Source organism: Ranitomeya variabilis, chromosome 5 (assembly GCF_051348905.1).
Source record: "Ranitomeya variabilis isolate aRanVar5 chromosome 5, aRanVar5.hap1, whole genome shotgun sequence".
In the NCBI taxonomy this organism is placed as follows: Eukaryota; Metazoa; Chordata; class Amphibia; order Anura; family Dendrobatidae; genus Ranitomeya; species Ranitomeya variabilis.
Genome location: NC_135236.1, coordinates 377,739,202 through 377,765,376, shown reverse-complemented (window position 1 = coordinate 377,765,376; position 26,175 = coordinate 377,739,202). Strand labels below are relative to the sequence as shown.

Here is a 26,175-nt window from a genome sequence, read left to right as displayed (position 1 = left end):
TTTGATAAAAGTTAGGTGGTATACAGTTTCAGGGGACAGCTGGATGCACTTATCCATCCGGACACTACCAGCAGCACTGAAGAAACGTTCTGAGAGAACGCTGGCTGCTGGGCATGACAAAACCTCCAAAGCGTCACAGGCGAACTCAGGCTACTCTTCTATTTTTGAAGACAAAAATGCAAAGGAGTAAAAAAAAAAAAGTGGCATAAATCTGATATCGCTGTAATCGCACAGACACGAAGAAAAAAGTCATCTAATCACTAATACCACACCATGAACAGCGTGGTTCTGCCTCCCAAAGATCGCAGTAAGGCTCAGCTCATATTTACGCTGAGTGCTTACACTGGGGTTTCTGTGTAAATCTCTGAAATATATAATTCAGGTATAGCACCCCATGAGGAAGATTCCCTATAATGAGGCAGATTGAGTCACTGCGGACGCAGTTTGGCCTGTAATCCGGCAGTATCCGTCTTTTCCAGCGTGCATAAAAGCGCGGTAAGCTACAATTTTTTGAACTTCTGAAAAGAAGGAAACCATTGCACAAAAGCCAGACAGTATCCAGAGTAACTCTGCTGCCTCATTACAGTGAATGATTCCTTTGGGGGTTTCAGCTGGATTACATCACTCAGATTCAGATTGAAACCCCAATGTAAGTGCTCAATGTACGGGCACTACAAAGGCAGTTTGCATTTTTCACACAGCAACATCCACTGCTGCTTATTTCTGGAAAACGGAGTTAAAATCGTCACTGCACCTGTAGTAGGGTCACCTGAGGGGGAATTTTGCTCTTCTAGCACTTAGGGGCTCTGTATATAGAGTCCGCAAACTATTCTACGAAAATCTGCGCTCCAAGAGGCAAACAGTGCTCTGTCCCAGAGTTTTTCCGTGTGGCTAAGCAGTACTGTACAGACACATATGGGGTATTTCTACATTCAGCAGAAATTGTGGGACAAATTTTGGTGCCATTTTTCCAAATTTTCCAATGTGAAAATGCAAAATATGGGGCTAAAACAAAATTTTGGCAGTTAAAATATACTTATTTTTTTCTTCACTGATATAAAATTCTCTAACCTCTTGAAATATGCAAATTGTCTGTTCAGAGAGGAAGAGGACTAGAACTCTAGTGCCACCTATTGGAAGTAGCAATCCTAACAGTCAATGTCGACCCTTTAATGAGCCTTGTCACATGACTTAGGATAAAAGCCACACCAGAATCTCAATTTGCAGACACTGTGTTTCGGGGTACTGCCCCTCGTCAGTGCAAAGTGGAGATCTGGTTTGGCTGATTGAGAGGCGTCTGACAGGGATCCAAGAAGTATTGCTTCTCCTTGCGGAGAGTGACATGTTAAGCATGTCGAGATGAGGAGATTTAAAGCCGCAATGCTCCTCTGGGAAATATGCAAATTGTCACTAGATAAATTCATTGCGAGGTCTAGTTTATAAAATGGGGTCTCTTATGGGGGTCTGCTGTTCTGGCACCTCAGGGGCTCTGCTAATGTAACATGGCACCCTCAAATCTGAACTTCAAAATGGCGCTTCTTCCCTTCTGAGCTTTGCACTGTGCCTCAAAAGTAATTTTTGACCATATATGGGGTTTCAGTGTACTCAGCACAAATTGCACAACAAATTTTGGGTTCTTTTTTCTCCAGTTACCCCTTATGAAAATGCAAAATCTGAAGCTAAAAAAAAACATTTTTGGTGGGGAAAATATATATTTTTTATTTTTACAGCTCAACGTTCTAAACTTATGTGAAGCACTGTGAATTTCCCTGAGAAGTTTAGTTTCCAAAATGTTATCACTTGTGGGCAGTTTCTTCTGTTCAGTCACATCAGGGCTCTCCAAAGGCGACATGGCATCCGCTAATTATTACAGCAAATTTTTCTTTCTAAAAGTCAAATGGCTCTCCACCCCTTCCAAGCCCTACTTTGTGCCCAAACAGAAGTTTTCCTCCACATTTTGGGTATCTGCGTACTCAGGAGAAATTGCACAATTAATTCTATGGAGCATTTTCCCCTTCTGCCCTTAAGAAAATGCTGAATTTTGGGCAAAAAAATATTTTTGTGGGAAAAATGCGATTTTTTATTTTTTATTTTCACGGCTCAATGTTATAAGCTTCTGTGAAGCACCTGGGGGCTGAAGGTGCTCTCAACACATCTAGATAATTTCTCTGAGGGATCTAGTTTTCAAAATGATGTCACTTGTGGGTAGATTCCACTGTTTAGGCACATCACGGTCTCGCAAAACCCAGCATGGTGTCCGTTAATTATGCCAGCAACTTTCTCCCACATATGGGGCAACTGCATGCTCAGGACAAGTAGCAAAACACTTTTTGGGGTCCATTTTGTCATGTTACCCTTGCTAAAAAAAAACATTTAGATCTAAAATAAAATTTTGGTGTCAAAAGTTAAATGTAAATTTTTTTTCTCCACATTCCAAAAATTCCTGTGAAGCATCTGAAGAGTTAATAAACTTCTTGAATGTGGTTTTGAGCATCATAAGGGTCTCAGTTTTTACAATTGGTGTCTTTTTGTGTATTTTCTGTCATATAGAAAAAATGCTTTTGTAAATTTTGTTGGAAAAATGAGAAATTGCTGGTCAACTTTTAACCTTTATAACTTCCTAACAAAAAAACCAACATGTGGGAAATGTTACTTATTAACTATTTTGTGTTACATAACTGATTTTAGGGCATAAAAATTAAAAGTTTGAAAATTGCAAAATGTTCAAAATTTTTGCCAAATTTGCATTTTTTTCACAAGTAAACGCAAGTCATATCGAAGAAATTTTACCAATAACGTGAAGTACAATATGTCATGAAAAAAGAATCAGTCGAATCCGTTGAAGTGTTCCAGATTTATTACCTCAAAGTGACACTAGTCAAAATTGTCAAACTTGGAATGGTCATGAAGGTGCAAACAGGTTTTGGGTGTAAAGGGATTAAGGCTATAAAGATTGAACACTTGAAAATTGTGTTGGTTTTTTTCTTCATCTTGTGGCATTTTTACAAATCAACTCAAGTCAGAGCAAACAAATTTTACCACCATCATAGAGTACAATATGTCATGAGAAAATCTCAGAATCACTGAGATACATTGAAGCGTTCCAGAGTTATTACCACATAAAGTGACAGTGGTCAGATTTCTACAATCTAGCATGGTCATTAAGGTAAAAACTGGCTCAGTCCCTAAGGGGTTAAAAGCACCAACTGCCATCTCCTAACTCAGTAATAGGAAACTCTGTATTCACTGAATACACATTTAACTCCAGAATTGAGAACTTTAAGAATAAATGATTGGTCTAAGGGCTCCTTTTTACTTGCGAGAAATACATGCGAGTCTCGCATGTTAACACCAAGCTCTGCCGCCGGCACTCCAGAGCGGAGCATGCGGCTGCATAGCAACACATGGAGCTGCACCCTCCGCTCTCAAGTGCCGGCGCCAGAGCTTGGTTTAAACATGCGAGACTCGCACGTATTTCTCGCAAGTGAGAAGGAGCCCTAGAGGTTAAAGAAGCAGATTTCTGAAATAAGATATATTACAAAGTTTATTTTTTTCACATGTACTATTGATTCATGGAAAAAGAAAATTAATCACAGTTACTCTTCATTTGACACTCCAGGAAAAACAGATGCACTGTATTAGTATTATACATACAGGTGCTTCTCACAAAATTATAGATAAAATATAGAGTCATTACAAACAGAGTAATCTATTTCAAGTGTTTATTTCTGTTAATGTTGATGATTATGGCTTACAGCCAATGAAAACTCAAAAGACATTATCTCAGTAAATTAGAATACTTTATAACACCAGCTTGAAAAATTATTTTAAAATCCAAAATGTTGGTCTACTGAAATGTATGTTCAGTAACTGCACTCAATACTTGGTCGGGGCTCCCTTAGCATCAATTACTGCATCAATGTGAAGTGGCATGTATGTGATCACCCTGTTGCACTGCTGAGGTGTTATGGAAGCCCAGGTTGCTTTGATAGCAGCCTTCAGCTTGTCTACATTGTCTCTCATCTTCCTCTTGACAATACCCCACAAATTCTCTATGAGGTTAAGGTCAGGCAAGTTTGCTGGCCAATCAAACACAGTGATACTGCTGTTTTTAAACCAGGTATTGGTACTTGGGCAGTGTGGACAGGTGCCAAGTCCTGTAGGAGAATGATATCTCCATCTCCAAAAAGCTTGCTGGCAGAGTGAAGCATAAAGTGCCCTAAAATTTCCTGGTAGATGGCTGCGCTGACTTTGGTCTTGATAAAACACAGTGGACCTACACCAGCAGATGACATGGCTCCCCAAAACCATCACTGATTGTGGAAACCACATTAGACCTCAAGCAGCTTGGATTGTGTGCCTCTCCACTCTTCCTCCAGACTCTGGGACCTTGATTTCCAAATTAAATGCAAAAAACCACTTGAAATAGATCACTCAGTTTGTAATGACTCTATATAATATATGAGTTTCACTTTTGGTATTGAAGAACTGAAATAAATTAACTTTTTGATGATATTCTAATTTTGTGAGAAGCACCTGTACATAGTCCAGGGCCTGAAGAATACATTTAGGAGTTCGGGCACATGGCTATTTACTGCTGATGATTGTTATTCATGATTTTCACAGATAGTATTTATACCTATTATATTTTATGGGGCCGTGCACATGTCTGTTTTCTTCAGCCTGAAAGACAATGCAAGTCCGTGTGTGAGGTGTGTGTCGCCCCACCAGGGTGGAATAATTGAGGTACTTGTACGCACGCCTGAATAATCCCTGTACTTGCTGCAAATCTATTTTTTTCTTTATAGTTAAATTTGTTAACTGGTCAAAAGAGGTCGCTGTTGTTGAACATAGTTAAGAGACTGTGTTATGCTATAAGATGTGTTAGGAGGGTTTTTTAAAATGAAACACAGGAAAAGGAAGCATGGCCATCTTGCGCAGGGTCTGCAGAAATGAGGGCTAAACGAGGCTGTGCTGGAGAGGAATCCGACTATATCCTCATGATAGCACCCTTCCTAATTAGAAGAAGCGGCAGATTGGAGTGGAGCTGGTCTGGGATCTGAACCTGTCCTGATGTGAGGGAATTCCTGCTGTACAAGCTGTTAAGAAACAGAAGGGACGGTGACCTGAAAAGAGAGAGGAGCTACGTCCAGTGAAAGAGTCACACCACAAGCTTCTTCGGTATTGCTCACCAGCTAGAGAAATTCCATATCTGCCTGCATGTGCAGATTATTTTATTCTGAGCAGACCAGTCAAGAGGACACTAAAGGCCACTGCAACTGCGCAGTAAGTAAACATGCACGCACCACAATAAATTTTTGGCGCAAAGAGACACAAGGCCTATAGTTAGATACAGTATTTAGATATATTGACTTTACGGACCACGTTCTATTGCGGTTCAGTGACTGAAAATTTTATGCTACTCTTTGGTACTGGCACAGCACGCAGCGAACCCCAGACAAGGCTTGTGTTTCCTATTTGTCTGCTGGAAGAGCAGTCTCTGTGGAACAATATAAAATGGAGCAGTGGTTCAACTCCAACAGACTTTGTCCATGGTGCCCTTGAGGATATGTATATAAATATGGTTAATTTTGGAATATTGTTAACCCCTTTCTGACATTAGATGTACTATTTCGTCGAGATGGGGTGGGCCCGTATGACCACCGACAGGATAGTACGTCATAGCTATCGGCCGCGCTCTCGAGGGGAGCACGGACGATCGCGGCCGGGTGTCAGCTATCGCAGCTGACATCCGGCACTATGTGCCAGGAGCGGTCACGGACCACCCCCGGCACATTATCCCCCGGCACACTGCGATCAAACATGATCGCAGTGTACCGGCGGTATAGGGAAGCATCGCACAGGGAGGGGGCTCCCTGCATGCTTCCCTGAGACCCCCGGAGCAACGCGATGTGATCGCGTTGCTCCGAGGGTCTCCTACATCCTCCTTCCTGCAGGCCCCGGATCCAAAATGGCCGCGGGGCTGCATCTGGGTCCTGCAGAAAGGTGGCTTACCAGCGCCTGCTTAGAGCAAGCGCTGGTAAGCCTGCAGGAGTGCACGTCAGATCGCTGATTTGACACAGTGCACAGCAAAGTGTCAGATCAGCGATCTTACACTATAAAATGTTACACCCCCCCCCCCCCCCGGGGCAATGTTATAGTGTGAAAAAAAAATATTCACATGTGTAAAAAAAAATAAAAAAAATTCCTAAAAAAAAAAAATATATGGTTCCCATAAATATATTTCTTTATCTAAATAAGAAAAACAATAAAAGTACACATAATTAGAATCGCCGCGTCCATAACGGCCCGACCTATAAAACCGTCCCACTAGTTAACCCCTTCAGTGAACAAAAAAAAAGAGGCAAAAAACGCTTTATTATCATACCGCCAAACAAAAAGTGGAACAACACGCAATCAAAAAGATGGATATAAATAACCATGGTACCGCTACAAACGTCATCTTGTCCCGCAAAAAACGAGCCGTCATACAGCATCATTAGCAAAAAAATAAAAAAATTATAGTCCTCAGAATAAAGCGATGCAAAAATAATTATTTTTTCTATAAAATAGTTTTTATCGTATAAAAGCACCAAAGCATAAAAAAATGATATAAATGAGGTATCGCTGTAATCGTACTGACCCGAAGAATAAAACTGCTTTATCCATTTTACCAAACGCGGAACGGTATAAGCGCCCCCCATCCCAAAAGAAATTCATGAATAGTTGGTTTTTGGTCATTCTGCCTCACAAAAATCGGAATAAAAAGCGATCAAAAAATGTCACGTGCCCGAAAATGGTACTAGTAAGAATGTCAACTCGTCCCGCAAAAAACAAGACCTCACTTGACTCTGTGGACCAGAATATGGAAAAATTATAGCTCTCAAAATGTGGTAACGCCAAAAATATTTTTTGCAATAAAAAGCGTCTTTTAGTGTGTGATGGCTGCCAATCATAAAAAAAAACCTGCTATAAAAGTAAATCAAATCCCCCTTCATCACCCCCTTAGTTAGGGAAAAATTAAAAAATGTAAAAAATGTATTTATTTCCATTTTCCCATTAGGGCTAGGGTTATGGTTAGGGCTAGGGTTAAGGTTAGGGCTAGGGTTAGGGTTGGGGCTACAGTTAGGGTTGGGGCTAAAGTTAGGGTTAGGGTTAAAATTAGGGTTTGGATTACATTTACGGTTGGTAATAGGGTTGAGATTAGGGTTAGGGGTGTGTCAGGGTTAGTGGTGTGGTTAGGGTTATCGTTGGAATTAGGGTTAGGGGTGTGTTTGGATTAGGGTTTCAGTTATAATTGGGGGGTTTCCACTGTTTAGGCACATCAGGGGCTCTCCAAACGCGACATGGCGTCCGATCTCAATTCCAGCCAATTCTGTGTTGAAAAAGTAAAACAGTGCTCCTTCCCCTCCGAGCTCTCCCGTGCACCCAAACAGGGGTTTACCCCAACATATGGGGTATCAGTATACTCAGGACACATTGGACAACAACTTTTGGGGTCCAATTTCTCCTGTTACCCTTGGGAAAATACAAAACTGGGGGCTAAAAAATATTTTTTGTGGAAAAAAAAGATTTTTTATTTTCACGGCTCTGCGTTATAAACTGTAGTGAAACACTTGGGGGTTCAAAGTTCTCACAACACATCTAGATAAGTTCTTTGGGGGGTCTAGTTTCCAATATGGGGTCACTTGTGGGGGGTTTCTACTGTTTTGGTACATTAGGGGCTCTGCAAACGCAATGTAACGCCTGCAGACCAATCCATCTAAGTCTGCATTCCAAATGGCACTCCTTCCCTTCCGAGCTCTGCCATGCACTCAAACGGTGGTTCCACCCCACATATGGGGTATCAGCGTACTCGGGACAAATTGGACAACAACTTTTGGGTCAAATTTCTTCTCTTATCCTTGGGAAAATAAAAAATTGGGGGCGAAAATATCATTTTTGTGAAAAAATATGATTTTTTATTTTTACGGCTCTGCATTATAAACTTCTGTGAATCACTTAACCCCTTTCTGTCATTGGACGTACTATTCCGTCCATGTGGGGTGGGCCCTACTTCCCAAGGATGGAATAGTACGTCCAGCTCGATCGGCCACGCTCACGGGGGGAGCGCGGCCGATCGTGGCCGGGTGTCAGCTGCCTATCGCAGCTGACATCCGCCGCTATGTGCCAGGAGCGGTCACGGACCGCCCCCGGCACATTAACCCCCGGCACACCGCAATCAAACATGATCGCGGTGTGCCGGCGGTATAGGGAAGCATCGCGCAGGGAAGGGGCTCCCTGCGGGCTTCCCTGAGACCCCCGCAGCAACGCGATGTGATCGCATTGCTCCGAGGGTCTCCTACCTCCTTCCTTGCTGCAGGTCCCGGATCCAAGATGGCCGCGGCATCCGGGTCCTGCAGGGAGGGAGGTGGCTTACCGAGTGCCTGCTCAGAGCAGGCGCTGGTAAGCCTGCAGTGCTCTAAGTCAGATCGGTGATCTGACAGAGTGCTGTGCAAACTGTCAGATCACCGATCTGTGATGTCCCCCCCTGGGACAAAGTAAAAAAGTTTTAAAAAAAATTTCCACATGTGTAAAAAAAAAAAAAAAAAAAAAAAATTCCTAAATAAAGAAAAAAAAATATATATTATTCCCATAAATACATTTCTTTATCTAAATAAAAAAAAACAAACAATAAAAGTACACATATTTAGTATCGCCGCGTCCGTAACGACCCAACCTATAAAACTGTCCCACTAGTTAACCCCTTCAGTAAACACCGTAAGAAAAAAAAAAAAACGAGCCAAAAATCAACGCTTTATAATCATACCGCCGAATAAAAAGTGGAATAAAACGCAATCAAAAAGACAGATATAAATAACCATGCTACCGCTGAAAGCGTCATTTTGTCCCGCAAAAAAAGAGCTGCCAAACAGCATCATCAGCAAAAAAATAAAAAAGTTATAGTCCTCAGAATAAAGCGATGCCAAAATAATTATTTTTTCTATAAAATAGTTTTTATCGTATAAAAGCGCCAAAACATAAAAAAATGATATAAATGAGATATCGCTGTAATCGTACTGACCCGAAGAATAAAACTGCTTTATCAAGTTTACCAAACGCGGAACGGTATAAACACCTCCCCCAAAAGAAATTCATGAATAGCTGGTTTTTGGTCATTCTGCCTCACAAAAATCGGAATAAAAAGCGATCAAAAAAAGTCACGTGCCCGAAAATGTTACCAATAAAAACGTCAACTCGTCCCTCAAAAAACAAGACCTCACATGACACTGTGGTCTCAAATATGGAAAAATTATAGCTCTCAAAATGTGGTAACGCAAAAAATATTTTTTGCAATAAAAAGCGTCTTTCAGTGTATGACAGCTGCCAATCATAAAAATCCTCTAAAAAACCCGCTTTAAAAGTAAATCAAACCCCCCTTCATCACCCCCTTAGTTAGGGAAAAATTAAAAAATTAAAAAAACATATTTATTTCAATTTTCCCATTAGGGTTAGGGCTAGGGTTAGGGTTAGGGCTAGGGTTAGGGCTAGGGTTAGGGCTTGGGTTAGGGCTTGGGTTAGGGCTTGGGTTAGGGCTTGGGTTAGGGCTTGGGTTAGGGTTGGGGCTAGGGTTAGGGCTAGGGTTAGGGCTAGGGTTAGGGTTAGGTTTGGGGCTAGGGTTAAGACTACAGTTAGGGTTGGGGCTAAAGTTAGGGTTAGGGTTTGGATTACATTTACGGTTGGGAATAGGGTGGGGATTAGGGTTAGGGGTGTGTCTGGGTTAGAGGTGTGGTTAGGGTTACCGTTGGGATTAGGGTTAGGGGTGTGTTTACATTAAGGTTTCAGTTATAATTGGGGGGTTTCCACTGTTTAGGCACATCAGGGGCTCTCCAAACGCGACATGGCGTCCGATCTCAATTCCAGCCAATTCTGCGTTGAAAAAGTAAAACAGTGCTCCTTCCCTTCCGAGCTCTCCCGTGTGCCCACACTGGGGTTTACCCCAACATATGGGGTATCAGCATACTCAGGACACATTGGACAACAACTTTTGGGGTCCAATTTCTCCTGTTACCCTTGGAAAAATACAAAACTGGGGGCTAAAAAATAATTTTTGTGGGAAATAAAGATTTTTTATTTTCACGGCTCTGCGTTATAAACTGTAGTGAAACACTTGGGGGCTCAAAGTTCTCACAACACATCTAGATAAGTTCCTTGGGGGGTCTAGTTTCCAATATGGGGTCACTTGTGGGGGGTTTCTACTGTTTAGGTACATTAGGGGCTCTGCAAACGCAATGTGACGCCTGCAGACCAATCCATCTAAGTCTGCATTCCAAATGATGCTCCTTCCCTTCCGAGCTCTGCCATGCGCTCAAACGGTGGTTCCCCCCCCACATATGGGGTATCAGCGTACTCAAGACAAATTGGACAACAACTTTGGGGGTCCAATTTCTCCTGTTACCCTCGGAAAAATACAAAACTGGGGGATAAAAAATAATTTTTGTGGGAAAAAATGTTTGTTTTATTTTTACGGCTCTGCATTATAAACTTCTGTGAAGCCCTTTGTGGGTCAAAGTGCTCAGCACACATCTAGATAAGTTCCTTAGGGGGTCTACTTTCCAAAATGGTGTCACTTGTGGGGGGTTTCAATGTTTAGGCACATCAGTGGCTCTCCAAACGCAAAATGGCGTCCCATCTCAATTCCTGTCAGTTTTGCATTGAAAAGTCAAACGGCGCTCCTTCCCTTCCGAGCTCTGCCATGCGCCCAAACAGTGGTTTACCCCCACATATGGGGTATTGGCGTACTCAGGACAAATTGTACAACAATTTTTGCAGTCCATTTTCTCCTGTTACCCTTGGTAAAATAAAACAAATTGGAGCTGAAGTAAATTTTTTGTAAAAAAAAGTTAAATGTTCATTTTTATTTAAACATTCCAAAAATTCCTGTGAAACACCTGAAGGGTTAATAAACTTCTTGATTGTGGTTTTGAGCACCTTGAGGGGTGCAGTTTTTAGAATGGTGTCACACTTGGGTATTTTCTATCATATACACTGTGTTCCAAATTATTATGCACATAGAGTTTAGGAGTGATAAGGTTAGAATTTTTTTGTTTGTCATTTAAACTCATTGATGGTGATGTGTGTCAGGGCTCTTTATATCACTGAAAGCAATTGCAGATACCTGTGCAAATTAGTTTGGCAGGTGTGTCCAAATAAAGGCAAGACTACTTAAGAAGGCTGTTCCACATTATTAAGCAGCCTACATTTTTTGCCAAAATGGGAAAGAAAAAGGATGTGTCGGCTGCCGAGAAGCAACAAATTGTGGAGTATTTAGGTCAAGGCACGACTACAATCAACATTGTCAAGACACTTCATCGTGATCATCGCACAATCAAGAAGTATGTAGCTGATTCCCAGCACACACGTGTGCGTGCTGATAAGGAAAAATTGAGGACTCTTTCCAACAGGCAATTGCGTAAGGTTAAAAAAGCAGCTGCAAAAATGCCTTGTCATAGCAGCAGACACGTTTTTAAAGCTGCTGGTGCCTCCAACGTCCCCAGAACAACAAGATGCAGGGTCCTTCAGAGGTTTGCAGCTGTGCGTAAGCCATCCTGTCGACCACCTCTCTCCACTGCAACAAGCAGAAACGGCTCCAGTGGGCCAAACGATACATGAAGACTGACTCCCAAACTGTTTTGTTCACCGATGAGTGCCGTGCAACGCTCGATGGTCCAGATGGATGGAGTGGAGGATGGCTGGTTGATGGACACCCCATGAAAACATGGGTAAGGCGCCAACAAGGAGGAGGTGGAGTAATGTTTTGGGCTGGAATCATGGGGAGAGAGATTGTCGGCCCCTTTATGATCCCTGAAGGGGTAAAGATGAACTCCATAATCTATGTGGAGTTTCTAAAACAACACTTCCTGCCATGGTTCAAGAGGAAGAACCGTGCTTTCCGCAGCAAGATCATTTTCATGCATGATAATGCACCGTCTCATGCTGCAAAAAACACATCTTCATCTCTGGCTGCTATGGGCATAAAAGAGGATAAACTTATGGTGTGGCCACCATCTTCCCCTGACCTCAACCCCATTGAGAACCTCTGGAGCATCATCAAAAGGAGTGTCTATGATGGCGGGAGGCAGTTCACATCTAAGCAACAGCTCTGGGAGGGTATTCTGTCCACATGAAGCAGAAACCATCCAAAAACTGACAAATTCAACGGACGAGAGAGTTCAGAAGCTTCTTTCGAACAAGGGGTCCTATGTGCAAATGTAACATCACCTAGAATAAAGTTTTCACTTGAAAACTGTTTGATTTCATTTTGTAATAAGCTGATAATGCTTATAACTTCACAATTTACCATTTTTTTGTTCAAAATAAAAAAAAAAGGTTGAAAACTCTGCTGTGCATAATAATTTGGAACATGCATTTTAAGTGTTTATTTTTTTTTTTAAAAGATACTGTCTTCATAGGCAGTTTTTTCCAAAACATTGCAATTATACTAGAATAGTAGATGACTGGAAAATAACAATGACTGCAATTCAGATAGGTAATTTAGAGAAAATATGAGGAAATATTATTTGCATAATAATTTGGAACACAGTGTAGACCCCTCAAAATGACTTCAAATGAGATGTGGTCCCTAAAAAAAAATGGTGTTGTAAAAATGAGAAATTGCTGGTCAACTTTTAACCCTTAGAACTCCCTAACAAAACAAAAATTTGGTTCCAAAATGTGCTGATGTAGACATGTGGGAAATGTTACTTATTAAGTATTTTGTGTGACATATCTCTGTGATTTAATTGCATAAAAATTCAAAGTTGGAAAATTGCAAAATTTTCTAAATTTTCGCCAAATTTCCGTTTTTTTTTTCACAAATAAACGCAGGTAATATCAAAGAAATGTTACCACTATCATGAAGTACAATATGTCACGCGAAAACATTGTCAGAATCACCAGGATCCGTTGAAGCGTTCCAGAGTTATAACCTCATAAAGGGACAGTGGTCAGAATTGTAAAAATTGGCCTGGTCATTAACGTGCAAACCACCCTTGGGGGTAAAGGGGTTAATATAGTCGAGGATGGACTATTCCTCTAGTTTTCTTAAGATTATACCGGAACGGGAGGGGAATATTTGACTGGGAAATAGGAATAGAAATATATATTCTAAGGACTGTGAATCACTACGCTGAACCGCAGGCGAACCTGTGCTTTCCACTCATTTAATTAAACCAGCTTCTCTCAGGGTGTATTAAGGCAACAGCGCCTAGTTCAGACGGGCCCGCCAACAGGTAAATTTACATAGAGAATATTACAGAAACAGTTCTCTTGGGTGCCGAGCTGTTCAGCAGAGAGGATATAGCCTTCTGGCAAAATTTTTTGGATGTTGGATGTGTTGTCTGTGTGGTTATCAAAACCGAGTAGGAATTGTTTCATCCCTAAGTAAAATAGTTACAGAAAGTGGACTGTTCTTTTCCTGTCTGGGACTCCGCTGTATCTGGAACAACCAGAACCGCACCAGGCATAATTAATGGTATTTTTTTCTGGACATTTTTTTTTATAGATAAAAAGCGCAACATAGCCATATATAGTGGTGGGTGCAAAATAGTCCTACCACATCAATAGTTCAATGTCCTTCAGTCATACACAAAGCAAAAAATAAGGCAGCAATGCAACCTAATTTTTCATTTAAAGGGGTTGGCCGGCCTTAGGCTACAAGTCTACAGTCACTTCAAGCCACATTCTGACTAGATGTTTCCAGCCTCACTCAATACATTTGCACTGAGCGAGGCCTCGCACGTCTAGGCGACACCTAACTGCATGCATGCAAATTGCATACGTGTGGTCATGCGTGTGCTGTTACGAGAATCCTCACAGTAGTTAGTGTGCACTTTTCTGAGGGTTCACAAGTCTGCAGTCTTATAAAGGGACTATAGACTTGTAGCCTAAAGCTGGACAACCACTTAAAGATAGATGGACAAAAACGTCTTTTAATATGAATCTTGTAATACTCCATAGTTACTACTACTACTGAGTATCCACCTGGTTTCTTAGTGCCATTCAGCTTTTTTTCAGTTTTTTTGTTGTCTCCATAGTTACATCTATATATATAAGAGGCATCGTGATTACTCGCTAATCCCGTCCCCTGCAGAGTAGCTCTGCCCCCACCACATCACCACACATAATCCTGCCCCCCACTCGATTACCACACACAATCCAACCCCTACCACATTACCACACACAATCCGCAACACATCACCACACACAATCCCGCCCCCCACAAATCCCTCCCCCCACATCACCACACATAATCCCGCCCCTTCAACACATCACCACACATAATCCCGCCACCACATCACCACATTACTACACATAATCCTGCCCCCCCACCACATTACCACAGATAATCCTGTCCCCCCACATTACCACACATAATCCCGCCCCCCACCACATCACCACACATAATCCCGCGACCCCACCACATTACCACACATAATCCCGCCCCCACATTACCACATGAGGCTCCGTCCCCACACATTAACGCACAAGGCTCCGTCCCCACACATTACCACATGAGGCTCTGTCCCCACACATTACCATACGAGGCTCCGTCTTCACACATTACCACATGAGGCTCCGTCTCCACACATTACCACATGAGGCTCTGTCCCCACACATAACCATACGAGGCTCCGTCCTCACACATTAACACACGAAGCTCCGTCCCTCCACATCACCACACGAGGCTTCATCCCCACACATTACCACACGAGGCTCTGTCCTCACACATTACCACACGAGGCTGCATCCCCACACATTACCACACGAGGCTCTGTTCCCCCACATTACCACGAGGCTGCGTCCCCACACATTACCACACGAGGTTCCGTCCCCACACATTACCACACGAGGCTCTGCCCCCCCACATTACCACACGCAGCACTTCCTTTCTATGTAATTCAACCACTTCAGCCAAGGTAAACTTACATTTAATTGCATCCGCATTCTCCCAAACAAAATGAGCCAAGAAGAGTCGCCAGGTCCATATCACAGGCCGCAGAAAAATCCAGACAATGATGCAGTAGCTGATCGACAACAACAATATCGACTAAATTGCAGGATTGGTTATTAGTATTATTCAGATTTTTAATGATTATTATTGTTATTAACTTCATTTTAAGTTAATTTACCACCTGCGTAAGCGCTATTGAATGTTGTCATTATTTACTTTAGTATAATCACCAGCAGCGTTAATTAGATAGCAATGAGCGTGCCGAGCGTTAGATGGCTGGAAACAGCTAGTTTCAAGCATAAGGAGCACAGCATGCAATATTGAGATACAACTGCAAAAATGAAGAGAGATTTCTACATGAACCAGCAGGAAAGTCGGCTTTTACTAATGAAAAAAAAATAAAATCTTACCTCACGTTGAAAGAAATTCCATGCGTTAGTCAACCATTGGTATCTGGGTAAACCATAGTTTGGCATTCTTGATTTCAAACTAATCATATCCGACCACTGAATTACAGCCTAAAATTCAAAAATATTCAACATTCAAGTGACATAGAAACCTTTCAGGCCTTCAGGTTAGACATGACTATAAAATAAGCAGACAATGCTAAAATATTATAGTGGCAATTTACAAAACCAACACGTTGCCTGGCAGCATTTATATTTCACATTTTTTTTTACTTAAAGTGTAACCGTCATTTTAATTTTATTTATATCTTATTAGAGATAGCCACTTATTTTTCCACCTGGACTGATCTTTTATTTTCAAAGTTCTCAATTCACAGGTAAAATCCATTTTCAATTTTCTGAAATAGAAGACAATTGGTGCTGATAAAGCTCTATGGAGAACGGCCTCTTGCGCCTTCCCTCCTCAAAGCACCAATTGTCATCTATCTTAGCCATGGGAAAATCTGTCTTAATGGAATACAGATTTTATCCATGAATTCAGAGAGAACGATCAATCCAGGAGAAGGAACAAATTTCTCTGATCCGGTTACAAAGTTGCCTATTTTCAAATGTACTTCTTTATGAAATACAAACAAAATGGTCCCTCTTTAAATTGTACTTAGACATTTTATAGCAAGAATAGTGAATACTTGCACTATAACGTCACAGGCTATGAAACATGTAATTATTATCATGATCCTTGAACATTGAGGCCACCAGATTAGATACGAGAGACGAAATCTGTGAGCTCTTATTCCCACAAGAAGAACAGCTCTCAACCTTTCTTACCATGTCCTATACTTTATATTTATTGACCTACATATGATTGAGTGCATTTTCCTTTATTGTCCTCTTATTTTTAGGGTTTACTGTAATGTACCCACTTGGTGGGAAATCTTTTCAGGTGTGCATTTGTGCACCATTTGCGTGTATGCTTCTAATGTCACAGATACATTTACTGTAAATAGGTGAAAAAGTATAATTCTGGCATGTAACTGTAAGGGGGTGTGCAGGCGGCTGGTTTGAGCCCTGTATTCCTGTGTGTTTTGTGTTTGCTGTGCGCCCTGTGTAATATAGGAGAGCTGACACTGTATAATATGATAATGGCTGACACTGTTCCGATATCTGTGTGTTAGGGACAGGAATAGGGACAGTCAGTGGCAGTGGTAGGTCAGCACTGGTAAGGGTTATGGCAGTGTAGTTGTGGGTTAGTGTTACGGGGCACTGTAGAGTAGGAGATTAGATTGTGTTAAGAACTGGTTTCAGTCAGAGCAGTGACAGTTGAGAAAGGGGGCGGAGCCAGTGTAGTGGTGGGAGGAGTGTCTCCCTGAGGTAATCAGTCAGTACGTAGAGTGGAGCAGAGCTGTCAGGTTGTGAGACGAACGGGTCTGTGAGGAGGATTGTTCTAGAAGATTAGAAGGGTGACACGCCTGTCTTTGTGACTGATGTGATCGGGGCAGTTGGAGTGGTCAGCGGTTAGGCCTTTGGGAACTCCCGTGATGTCCGGGACCTACGGTCCGACAAGGATTAGAAGTGTAATCCTGTAATTTCGCCCAAGGAAGGGGAAAGTGGACGCCGCCTCACCAGGGATCAGCTAGACCGGCAATCCAGAAAACTGCAGGAATGGAGAATCCTACCAGATGATGTGTTGTTAAGGAAGACCAGGGACAGCTTAGAAGGTGGAACATCTGTGACATGTGAAGACTATTGGACGGTGTCTTTAATGAAGCTGAAGTAATTAAGTAAAGTTCTGTTGCAAATGAATCTGGACTTTGAGAATCTTTGTGTGTTGCTGAGACAAATCGGGACTTTGCAGTCTGAGGAGACTTCTGACCCACAGGTGGGTGAAATACATTGCAAACACAGCACACCACAACAAGGACAGTTTATTAATGCAGCGGGGCACCGGGGTGTGATGGAACAACAGCAGCTCCTCGCCACGGCTACCACCCTGGCCCCCGTTACATAACATAGGGATTAAAGGTAGCTTTTGAAAAATCAATACCGTTCATACAAAAAATTATCTTAAAGGTATCCTGTCAGTATGACTTTATTAACTCCTTAATGACCACCAATACGTCTTTTTACTGACCCGAGATATAAGAGAATAGCATCCACCAATGGGTGACAATTAGTGATGAGCGAATATACTCATTACTCGAGATTTCCAGAGCATGCTCGGGGGTCCTCAGAGTATTTTTTAGTGCTTGGAGATTTAGTTTTCTTGCCGCAACTGAATGATTTACATCTGTTAGCCAGCATAAGTACATGTGGGGATTCCCTAGTAACCAGGCAACCCCCACATGTACTTATGCTGGCTAACAGATGTAAATCATTCAGCTGCGGCAAAGAAAACTAAATCTCCGAGCACTAAAAAATACTCTGAGGACCCCCGAGCGTGCTCTGGAAATCTCGAGTAACGAGTATATTGGCTCATCACTAGTGACAATTCAGCAGCTGTCAACTGTACACTATAGCTGACAACGTTCTGCAATAGCCATAGCCATCATCCATATCTGTTTAACCCCTTAAATGTTGCGGTCAAGAGTGACTACATCATATAAATGGTTAACAGAGTGTGAAGTTTTTTCCTTTCTGTTATGCCAATTGGTATTAATGACTGAAAAACACCCAAATGGTTAATAAACTACCTGACAGCAGTTTTTAATACGTTGAGAGGTGCGGTTTTTAAAATAGTATCACTTTTGGGTATTTTAAGAAATATAAGACCCCCAAAGTCACTTCAAAACTTAAATTTCATTGAAAAAAAATGAAAAATTGCTGCTATAATTTTAAACCTTATAGCATCCTAAAAAAATAAAATATTTTAAAAAATTGTGTTGATGTAAAGTAAACATGAAGGGAATGTTATTTAACCCCTTCATGGCTGGAGCTTTTTTCGGTTTTGCATTTTCATTTTTCGCTCCCCTCCATCCCAGAACCATAACTTTTTAATTTTTCCGTCAATATAGCCATTTGCGGGCTTAAAAATTCTAAGTGCAGTGAAATTGCAATCACACCCTTGTTTTTTGTTTGGGTTTTTTGCTAGGTTCACTAAATGCTAAAACTGACCTGCCATTATGATTCTCTAGGTCATTACGAGTTCATAGACACCAAACATGTCTAGGTTATTTTTTATCTTTTTATCTTTTTTAAAAAATTCCAAACTTTGCTAAAAAAAAAAATAAGTTACACAATTTTTCGATAGCCATAGCGTCTCCATTTTTCGTAGTCTCGGGTTTGGTGAGGGCTTATTTTTTGCGTGCCGAGCTGATGTTTTTAATGATACCATTACCACTAGAAGCTGCCACAACCTAATTGGCTCAGCTACATGATGTTCAGATCGCCTCTATGTAGCTGAATTGTCAGAGTTTGACAGCGGTATTTAACTAGTTAATAGCTGCGGGTGGATTGTGATTCGAACCGGGCCAACTGTGGGCACACGTCAGCTGATTGAAACAGCTGACATGTCCCTGGAAAGATGTAGACTCACCACCGGAGCCCACATCAAAGCGGGGGATGCTGACATCGGCGTACTAATACGTCCGATGTCAGTAAGGGGTTAATAACTATTTTATGTGGTATGACTGTCTATATTAAAGGGATAATCATTCAAAGTTTAAATGTCTAACTTTCATCTTCTGTTGTGAAGTGTTCTATCTTCGGCTACAATTAAAATATGACGAAAAGATTTCCAATATGTTGCATTCTTGCTGTCTTTACATTTTAAACAGCAGCCCAGCATTTTTAAATTGATGTAAATTTTGTGCACTTTTACTTCCATTTCAGGATGGACCCTGCACGGATTTGGTATGTAACAATTTGACCTTGTAATGAAGTACATTGTACAAGACGAGCATTGGCTAGGGTCATCGCTTTGTTCCCTTTTTATTTTTCGTTGGTGCTGTGTATGCGTATTTATGCCTAGTATGATCTCTTGACTATTACCATTATCTTGACTTTATAATCACATACAAATAAATAATGTCTGTATTTATGATATATTGTATTGATATGGTAGTGATTTTTTATTCTTTACAGTTGCAATACTGTTGGGTGCATATTCACAGATCGCTCTATGGGGGCATTTTTAACTGCTTAGATTGTGTTATTATTTCTGTGTGTCCAGCCTTATACACAAAGAGTTTCTGCTTGCCCTACCTCATTTTTCATTGTGTGGATTCAATATAAATTGTTTGTTTTATTTTTAAATAATTTTATCTGATAAATTTTCAATAACATTTCTGATTTTTTCATTATATTCAGGCTGCCGTCACACGCTCAGTATTTGGTCAGTATTTTACATCAGTATTTGTAAGCCAAAACCAGGAGTGGGTGATAAATACAGAAGTTGTGCATATGTTTCTATTATACTTTTCCTCTAATTGTTCCTTCCACTCCTGGTTTTGGCTTACAAATACTGAGGTAAAATACTGACCAAATACTGATAGTGTGACGGCAGCCTCACAATACTTGGTTGTTTTCTTGCCTCCTTTATGTCTTTGTTGAATATTTGATATTTCTATTACTGTTTTATATGTTTGTATTCCAAAATGTATCTGGGCCACTTTCGTCTGCATGATGTATGATGAGAATGTTTTGTGTGAATCATTTATTTGTATTTCACATACAGGAGAGGGGTTGTGGTGGGAGGAAGTCTGGGGTCAAGTTGATTTTTTTTTTAAATTACATAGAAAAACTTTAATAAAGAAGTTATCTGATTGAGAGGAATAATACATATGCTGCCATAATCGGATTTGACAACCTTGTGAAATGAAGCTTGGCAGCCACCTGCAAATAGTCCTGGACTTCTGTTGGGAGTAGGTCAATGCACTTCAGATTGCTTATAAATAAAAACAAACATGTATTCTTTTCATTATTGCACTAGGACCTATACAGCCATACCACTAGTTACAATAGTAAAATCATCCTAAGGCATCCTTTACATTTCTGTATAAAACCGGTACCGGAAAAAACAGCATCAGTGTTTTGGACACATGTTTTTCATGGACCCATATTGGCCCTTGTCATCTGTAGTGCTGAAAAAAAAATTGACCTGTCTCCATGTGGTTTGCTGTTATGGACCTGGTGGTTAGGTGCAACAGGAACGACCTGATAGTTAAACACGGAATCGGGACGAGCTCTGGGGAAATGCGAACTCTGCTGACCGCAAACCCTACTCCTATCAACACAACTAGAAATAGCCGTGGAGCGTGCCTGATTCTGCCTAGACGCCTCTTCACAGCCTAAGAGCTAAATACCCCTAAAGAAAGGAAACAAAGCCTCACTTGCCTCAGAGAAATTTCCCCAAAGGTAAAAGCAGCCCCCCACAAGTATTGACTGTGAGTTAAGAGGAAATCACAAACACAGGATGAAATAGGCTTTAGCAAATGGAGGCCAGTCTAACTAAACAGATTGAGGATAGAAAAGGGATCTTTGCGGTCAACACAAAAAACTACAAAACCAGACAGAGTGTGCAAAAAATACCCCCGCACCGACTCACGGTGCGGTGGTGCCACTCTGCACCCCCAGAGCTTCCAGCTAGCCAGGCAGTTTCATGATAGCAAGCTGGACTAGAACTTAGCAAGAAAAACCATATGTAACAAATGAACAAGCAGGAACTTAGCTTCGCTGGAGTAGACAGGTCCTCAGAAAGATCCAGGAGAGATCTGAACCAGTACTAGAACATTGACAGCTGGCATGGAGTAACGATCTGAGTGGAGTTAAATAGAGAATCCAGCCTAGCCCTAAACGAGGGCAGGTGGGGAAGGAATCTCAGAACCAGCAGCTCCACTCACAGCCACCAGAGGGAGTCCACGGACAGAACTCTTATGATCCTTAGTGGTTGAGGATCACAAATTACTCCAGCTAAGTAACAAACATAGGACAAGCTCTAGGGAGGTGGCAAACTTGACTGACCGCAAATCTGAACCTATCCAAACACACTAGAAGTAGCCGGTGAACGTGCCTAAAATCCTAGACGTCTCGAGCCAGCCTGAGGAACTAACTACCCCTAGAGAGAGAGAAAGACCTCACTTGCCTCCAGAGAAATAATCCCCAAAGATATAGAAGCCCCAACAAATAATAACGGTGAAGTAAGAGGAAGGCACATACACAGGGGTGAAAGCAGATTCAGCAAATGAGGCCCACTAATACTAGATAGCAGAAAATAGAAAAGGGGTCTGTGCGGTCAGTAAAAAACCCTTACAAAATATCCACACTGAGATTTCCAAAACCCCCGCACCAACTAACGGTGTGGGGGGAGAAACTCAGTCCCCTAGAGCAACCAGCAAGCGAGGAAATCACATTTTAGCAAGCTGGACAAGAAACATGATGAATGCTGATAATCAAAAAATGAACAAACAAAAACTTAGCTTGTCTTGGAGAGACTAGGAGCTAGGTAGTCACAAGGAATCTGAAGAGCACTGAATACATTGATAGCAGGCAAGGAACTGAGTATCCAGGTGAGCTAAATAGGAAACCAGCCAAGGATAACGAACCAGCTGATGCTGCCAACCTGCAGAAAGACAACACTACACAGTACCGCTTGTGACCACTAGAGGGAGCCCAAAAATAGAGTTCACAACAGTCCCCCCCCTTGAGGAGGGGTCACCGAACCCTCATCAAGACCCCCAGGGCGATCAGCGATCAGGATGAGCCGCGTGGAAGACACGAACCAAATCGGCCGCATGAACATCAGAGGCGACAACCCAGGAATTATCTTCCTGACCATAGCCCTTCCACTTAACCAAATACTGAAGCCTCCGTCTAGAGATATGAGAATCCAAAATCTTCTCCACCACATACTCCAATTCGCACTCGACCAGCACCGGAGCAGGAGGCTCAACAGAAGGAACCACAGGTACCACATACCTCCGCAACAAAGACCTATGGAACACATTATGAATGGCAAACGATGCTGGGAGATCCAAACGAAAAGACACCGGGTTAAGGATTTCCAAGATCTTATAAGGACCGATGAAGCGAGGCTTGAATTTAGGAGAGGAGACCTTCATAGGAACATACCGAGAAGACAGCCACACCAAGTCCCCAACACGAAGTCGGGGACCCACACCGCGGCGGCGGTTGGCAAAGCGCTGAGCCTTCTCCTGTGACAACCTCAAATTGTCCACCACATGGTTCCAAATCTGCTGCAACCTATCCACCACAGAATCCACCCCAGGACAGTCAGAAGGCTCAACCTGACCCGAGGAAAAACGAGGATGGAAACCAGAATTGCAGAAAAAAGGCGAAACCAAAGTAGCAGAACTAGCCCGATTATTAAGGGCAAACTCGGCCAATGGCAAAAAAAAGTCACCCAATCATCCTGATCAGCAGAAACAAAACATCTCAAATAAGTTTCCAACGTCTGATTAGTTCGCTCGGTTTGGCCATTAGTCTGAGGATGGAAGGCCGACGAAAAAGACAAATCAATGCCCATCTTAGCACAAAAAGTCCGCCAAAACCTGGACACAAACTGGGATCCTCTATCAGACACAATATTTTCAGGAATGCCGTGCAAGCGAACCACATTCTGAAAAAATAGAGGAACCAAATCGGAGGAAGAAGGAAACTTAGGCAAGGGCACCAAATGGACCATCTTGGAAAAACGATCACACACCACCCAGATGACAGACATTTTCTGAGATACTGGAAGATCCGAAATAAAATCCATGGAAATGTGCATCCAAGGCCACTTCGGAACAGGCAAAGGCAAAAGCAAACCGCTGGCACGAGAACAGCAAGGCTTAGCCCGAGCACAAATCCCACAAGACTGAACAAAGGAACGCACATCCCGCGACAAGGAAGGCCACCAGAAGGACCTAGCCACCAAATCTCTGGTACCAAAAATCCCAGGATGACCCGCCAACACCGAAGAATGGACCGCGGAAATAACTCTGCTGGTCCATCTATCCGGGACAAACAGTCTCTCTGGTGGACAACGGTCAGGTCTATCCGCCTGAAATTTCTGCAGCACTCGTCGCAAATCTGGGGAAATGGCAGACAAAATCACTCCCTCTCTGACAATACCAGCCGGCTCAGAAACTCCCGGAGAGTCAGGCACAAAACTCCTAGAAAGTGCATCAGCTTTCACGTTCTTCGAACCAGGCAGGTATGAGACCACGAAGTTGAAACGGGAGAAAAACAACGACCAACGAGCCTGTCTAGGATTCAGGCGCTTGGCAGATTCAAGATAAATCAGATTTTTGTGATCAGTCAAGACCACCACACGATGTTTAGCTCCTTCGAGCCAATGTTGCCACTCCTCAAATGCCCACTTCATAGCCAACAACTCCCGATTACCAACATCATAATTCCGCTCGGCAGGCGAAAACTTTCTTGAAAAGAAAGCACATGGCTTCATCACAGAGCCATCAGAGCTTCTCTGCGACAAAACAGCCCCTGCCCCAATCTCAGAAGCATCAACCTCGACCTGGAAGGGGAGAGAGACATCTGGCTGACATAAGACTGGAGCTGAAGAAAACCGGTGCTTCAGCTCCCGAAAGGCCTCCACGGCCGCAGGAGACCAATTAGTCACATCAGAACCCTTCTTGGTCAAATCCGTCAAAGGTTTAACCACGCTAGAAAAATTAGAGATGAAACGACGGTAAAAATTAGCAAAACTCAAGAACTTCTGAAGACTCTTAACAGACGTGGGCTGAGTCCAGTCATGAATAGCCTGGACCTTGACTGGGTCCATCTCCACAGTAGAAGGAGAAAAAATAAAACCCAAAAAGGAGACCTTCTGTACTCCGAAGAGACATTTTGAGCCCTTCACAAATAAAGCATTAGCACGCAAGACCTGAAACACCATCCTGACCTGCTTCACATGGGACTCCCAATCATCAGAAAAGACCAAAATGTCATCCAGATAAACAATCATAAATTTATCCAGATATTCTCGGAAGATGTCATGCATGAAGGACTGAAACACAGAAGGAGCATTAGAAAGTCCAAAAGGCATCACCAAGTACTCAAAATGGCCTTCGGGCGTATTAAATGCTGTTTTCCATTCATCTCCATGCTTAATGCGCACAAGGTTATATGCCCCACGGAGATCTATCTTGGTGAACCAACTGGCACCCTTAATCCGAGCAAACAAATCAGACAATAGTGGCAAAGGATACTGAAATTTGACTGTGATTTTATTCAGAAGACGATAATCTATACAAGGTCTCAAAGAACCGTCCTACTTGGCCACAAAAAAAATCCTGCACCAAGAGGGGAAGAGGATGGGCGAATATGTCCCTTCTCCAAAGACTCCTTTATATAACTCCGCATCGCGGCATGCTCTGGTATAGACAAATTAAAAAGTCGTCCCTTAGGAAATTTACTACCAGGAATTAAATTTATAGCACAGTCACAATCCCTATGAGGGGGCAGGGCACTGGACCTGGGCTCATCAAATACATCCTGGTAGTCAGACAAAAACTCAGGGACCTCAGAAGGAGTGGAAGAAGCAATAGACACCAACGGAGTATCGCCATGAATTCCCTGACAACCCCAACTTGACACAGACATAGCTTTCCAATCTAAAACTGGATTATGAGCCTGCAGCCATGGCAGACCCAAAACGACAACATCATGCAAATTATACAAAACAAGAAAGCGAATCACCTCCTGATGTACCGGAGTCATGCACATGGTCATTTGCATCCAATACTGAGGCTTATTCTCAGCCAATGGCGTAGCATCAATTCCCCTCAGAGGAATAGGAAATTCCAAAGGCTCTAGGACAAAACCACAGTGCCTGGCAAACGACAAATCCATCAGATTTAGGGCAGCACCCGAATCCACAAAAGCCATAACCGGGTAGGACGACAAAGAACAAATCAAAGAAACAGACAAAATAAATTTAGGCTGTAAAGTACCAATGGTGACAGGTTTAGCGAACCTTTTTAAGCGTTTAGAGCATGCTGAGATAACATGAGTAGAATCACCACAGTAAAAGCACAACCCCTTTTGACGTCTATGACTTTGTCGCTCAATTCTGGTCAGAGTTCGGTCACATTGCATAGACTCAGGTCTCTGTTCAGAAAATACCGCCAAAGGATGAGCAGATTTGCGCTCCCGCAAACGCCGATCAACCTGAATGGCTAAAGCCATAGAATCACTCAAACTTGTAGGGGTGGGAAACCCCACCATAACATTCTTAACGGCCTCAGAAAGACCTTCTCTGAAATTTGCAGCCAGAGCACACTCATTCCATTGAGTAAGCACCGACCATTTCCAAAATTTTTGACAATACACCTCTGCTTCATCCTGACCTTGAGAGATAGCCAGCAACGCTTTTTCTGCCTGATTCTCAAGATTAGGCTCCTCATAAAGCAGTCCAAGAGCCAGAAAAAATGCATCTACATTAAGCAATGCAGGATCTCCTGGCGCCAGAGAGAAAGCCCAATCTTGAGGGTCGCCACGCAACAAGGAGATAACAATTTTAACTTGCTGAGCGGAATCACCAGAGGAACGAGGTCTCAGAGATAGAAATAACTTACAATTATTCTTAAAATTTAGAAACCTAGATCTATCTCCAGAAAACAACTCCGGAATGGGTATCTTTGGTTCTGACATAGGGCTATGAATAACAAAATCCTGAATACTTTGCACCCGTGCAGTAAGATGATCCACACTAGAAGTCAGAGTCTGAACATTCATGTCTGCAGCTGAGCTCAAAACCACCCAGAGTTCAAGGGGATGAAAGAAGCTGAACAGACTGCAGCAAAGGAAAAGCGGGAG

General features: G+C 42.3%; 1 protein-coding gene and 1 long non-coding RNA gene across 5 annotated transcripts in view; one reads left to right on the top strand and one right to left on the bottom strand.

Moving 5' to 3' along the window:
• TSPAN12 (tetraspanin 12) overlaps nt 1–26,175 on the bottom strand; it is a 435,306-nt gene that overhangs the window by 137,693 nt on the left and 271,438 nt on the right. For all 4 annotated transcript variants that reach the window (XM_077264986.1, XM_077264987.1, XM_077264985.1 and 1 more), the window contains one exon: nt 15,403–15,510. In XM_077264986.1, the coding sequence (XP_077121101.1) occupies nt 15,403–15,510 (108 nt within the window). The remainder of the gene's footprint in view (nt 1–15,402; nt 15,511–26,175) is intronic.
• Nucleotides 16,743–26,175, top strand: part of LOC143776063 (uncharacterized) — a 190,677-nt gene continuing 181,244 nt past the window's right edge. Inside the window, exons 1-2 of the long non-coding RNA XR_013215761.1 lie at nt 16,743–17,278; nt 19,228–19,248. This is a non-coding gene — a long non-coding RNA (uncharacterized LOC143776063). The remainder of the gene's footprint in view (nt 17,279–19,227; nt 19,249–26,175) is intronic.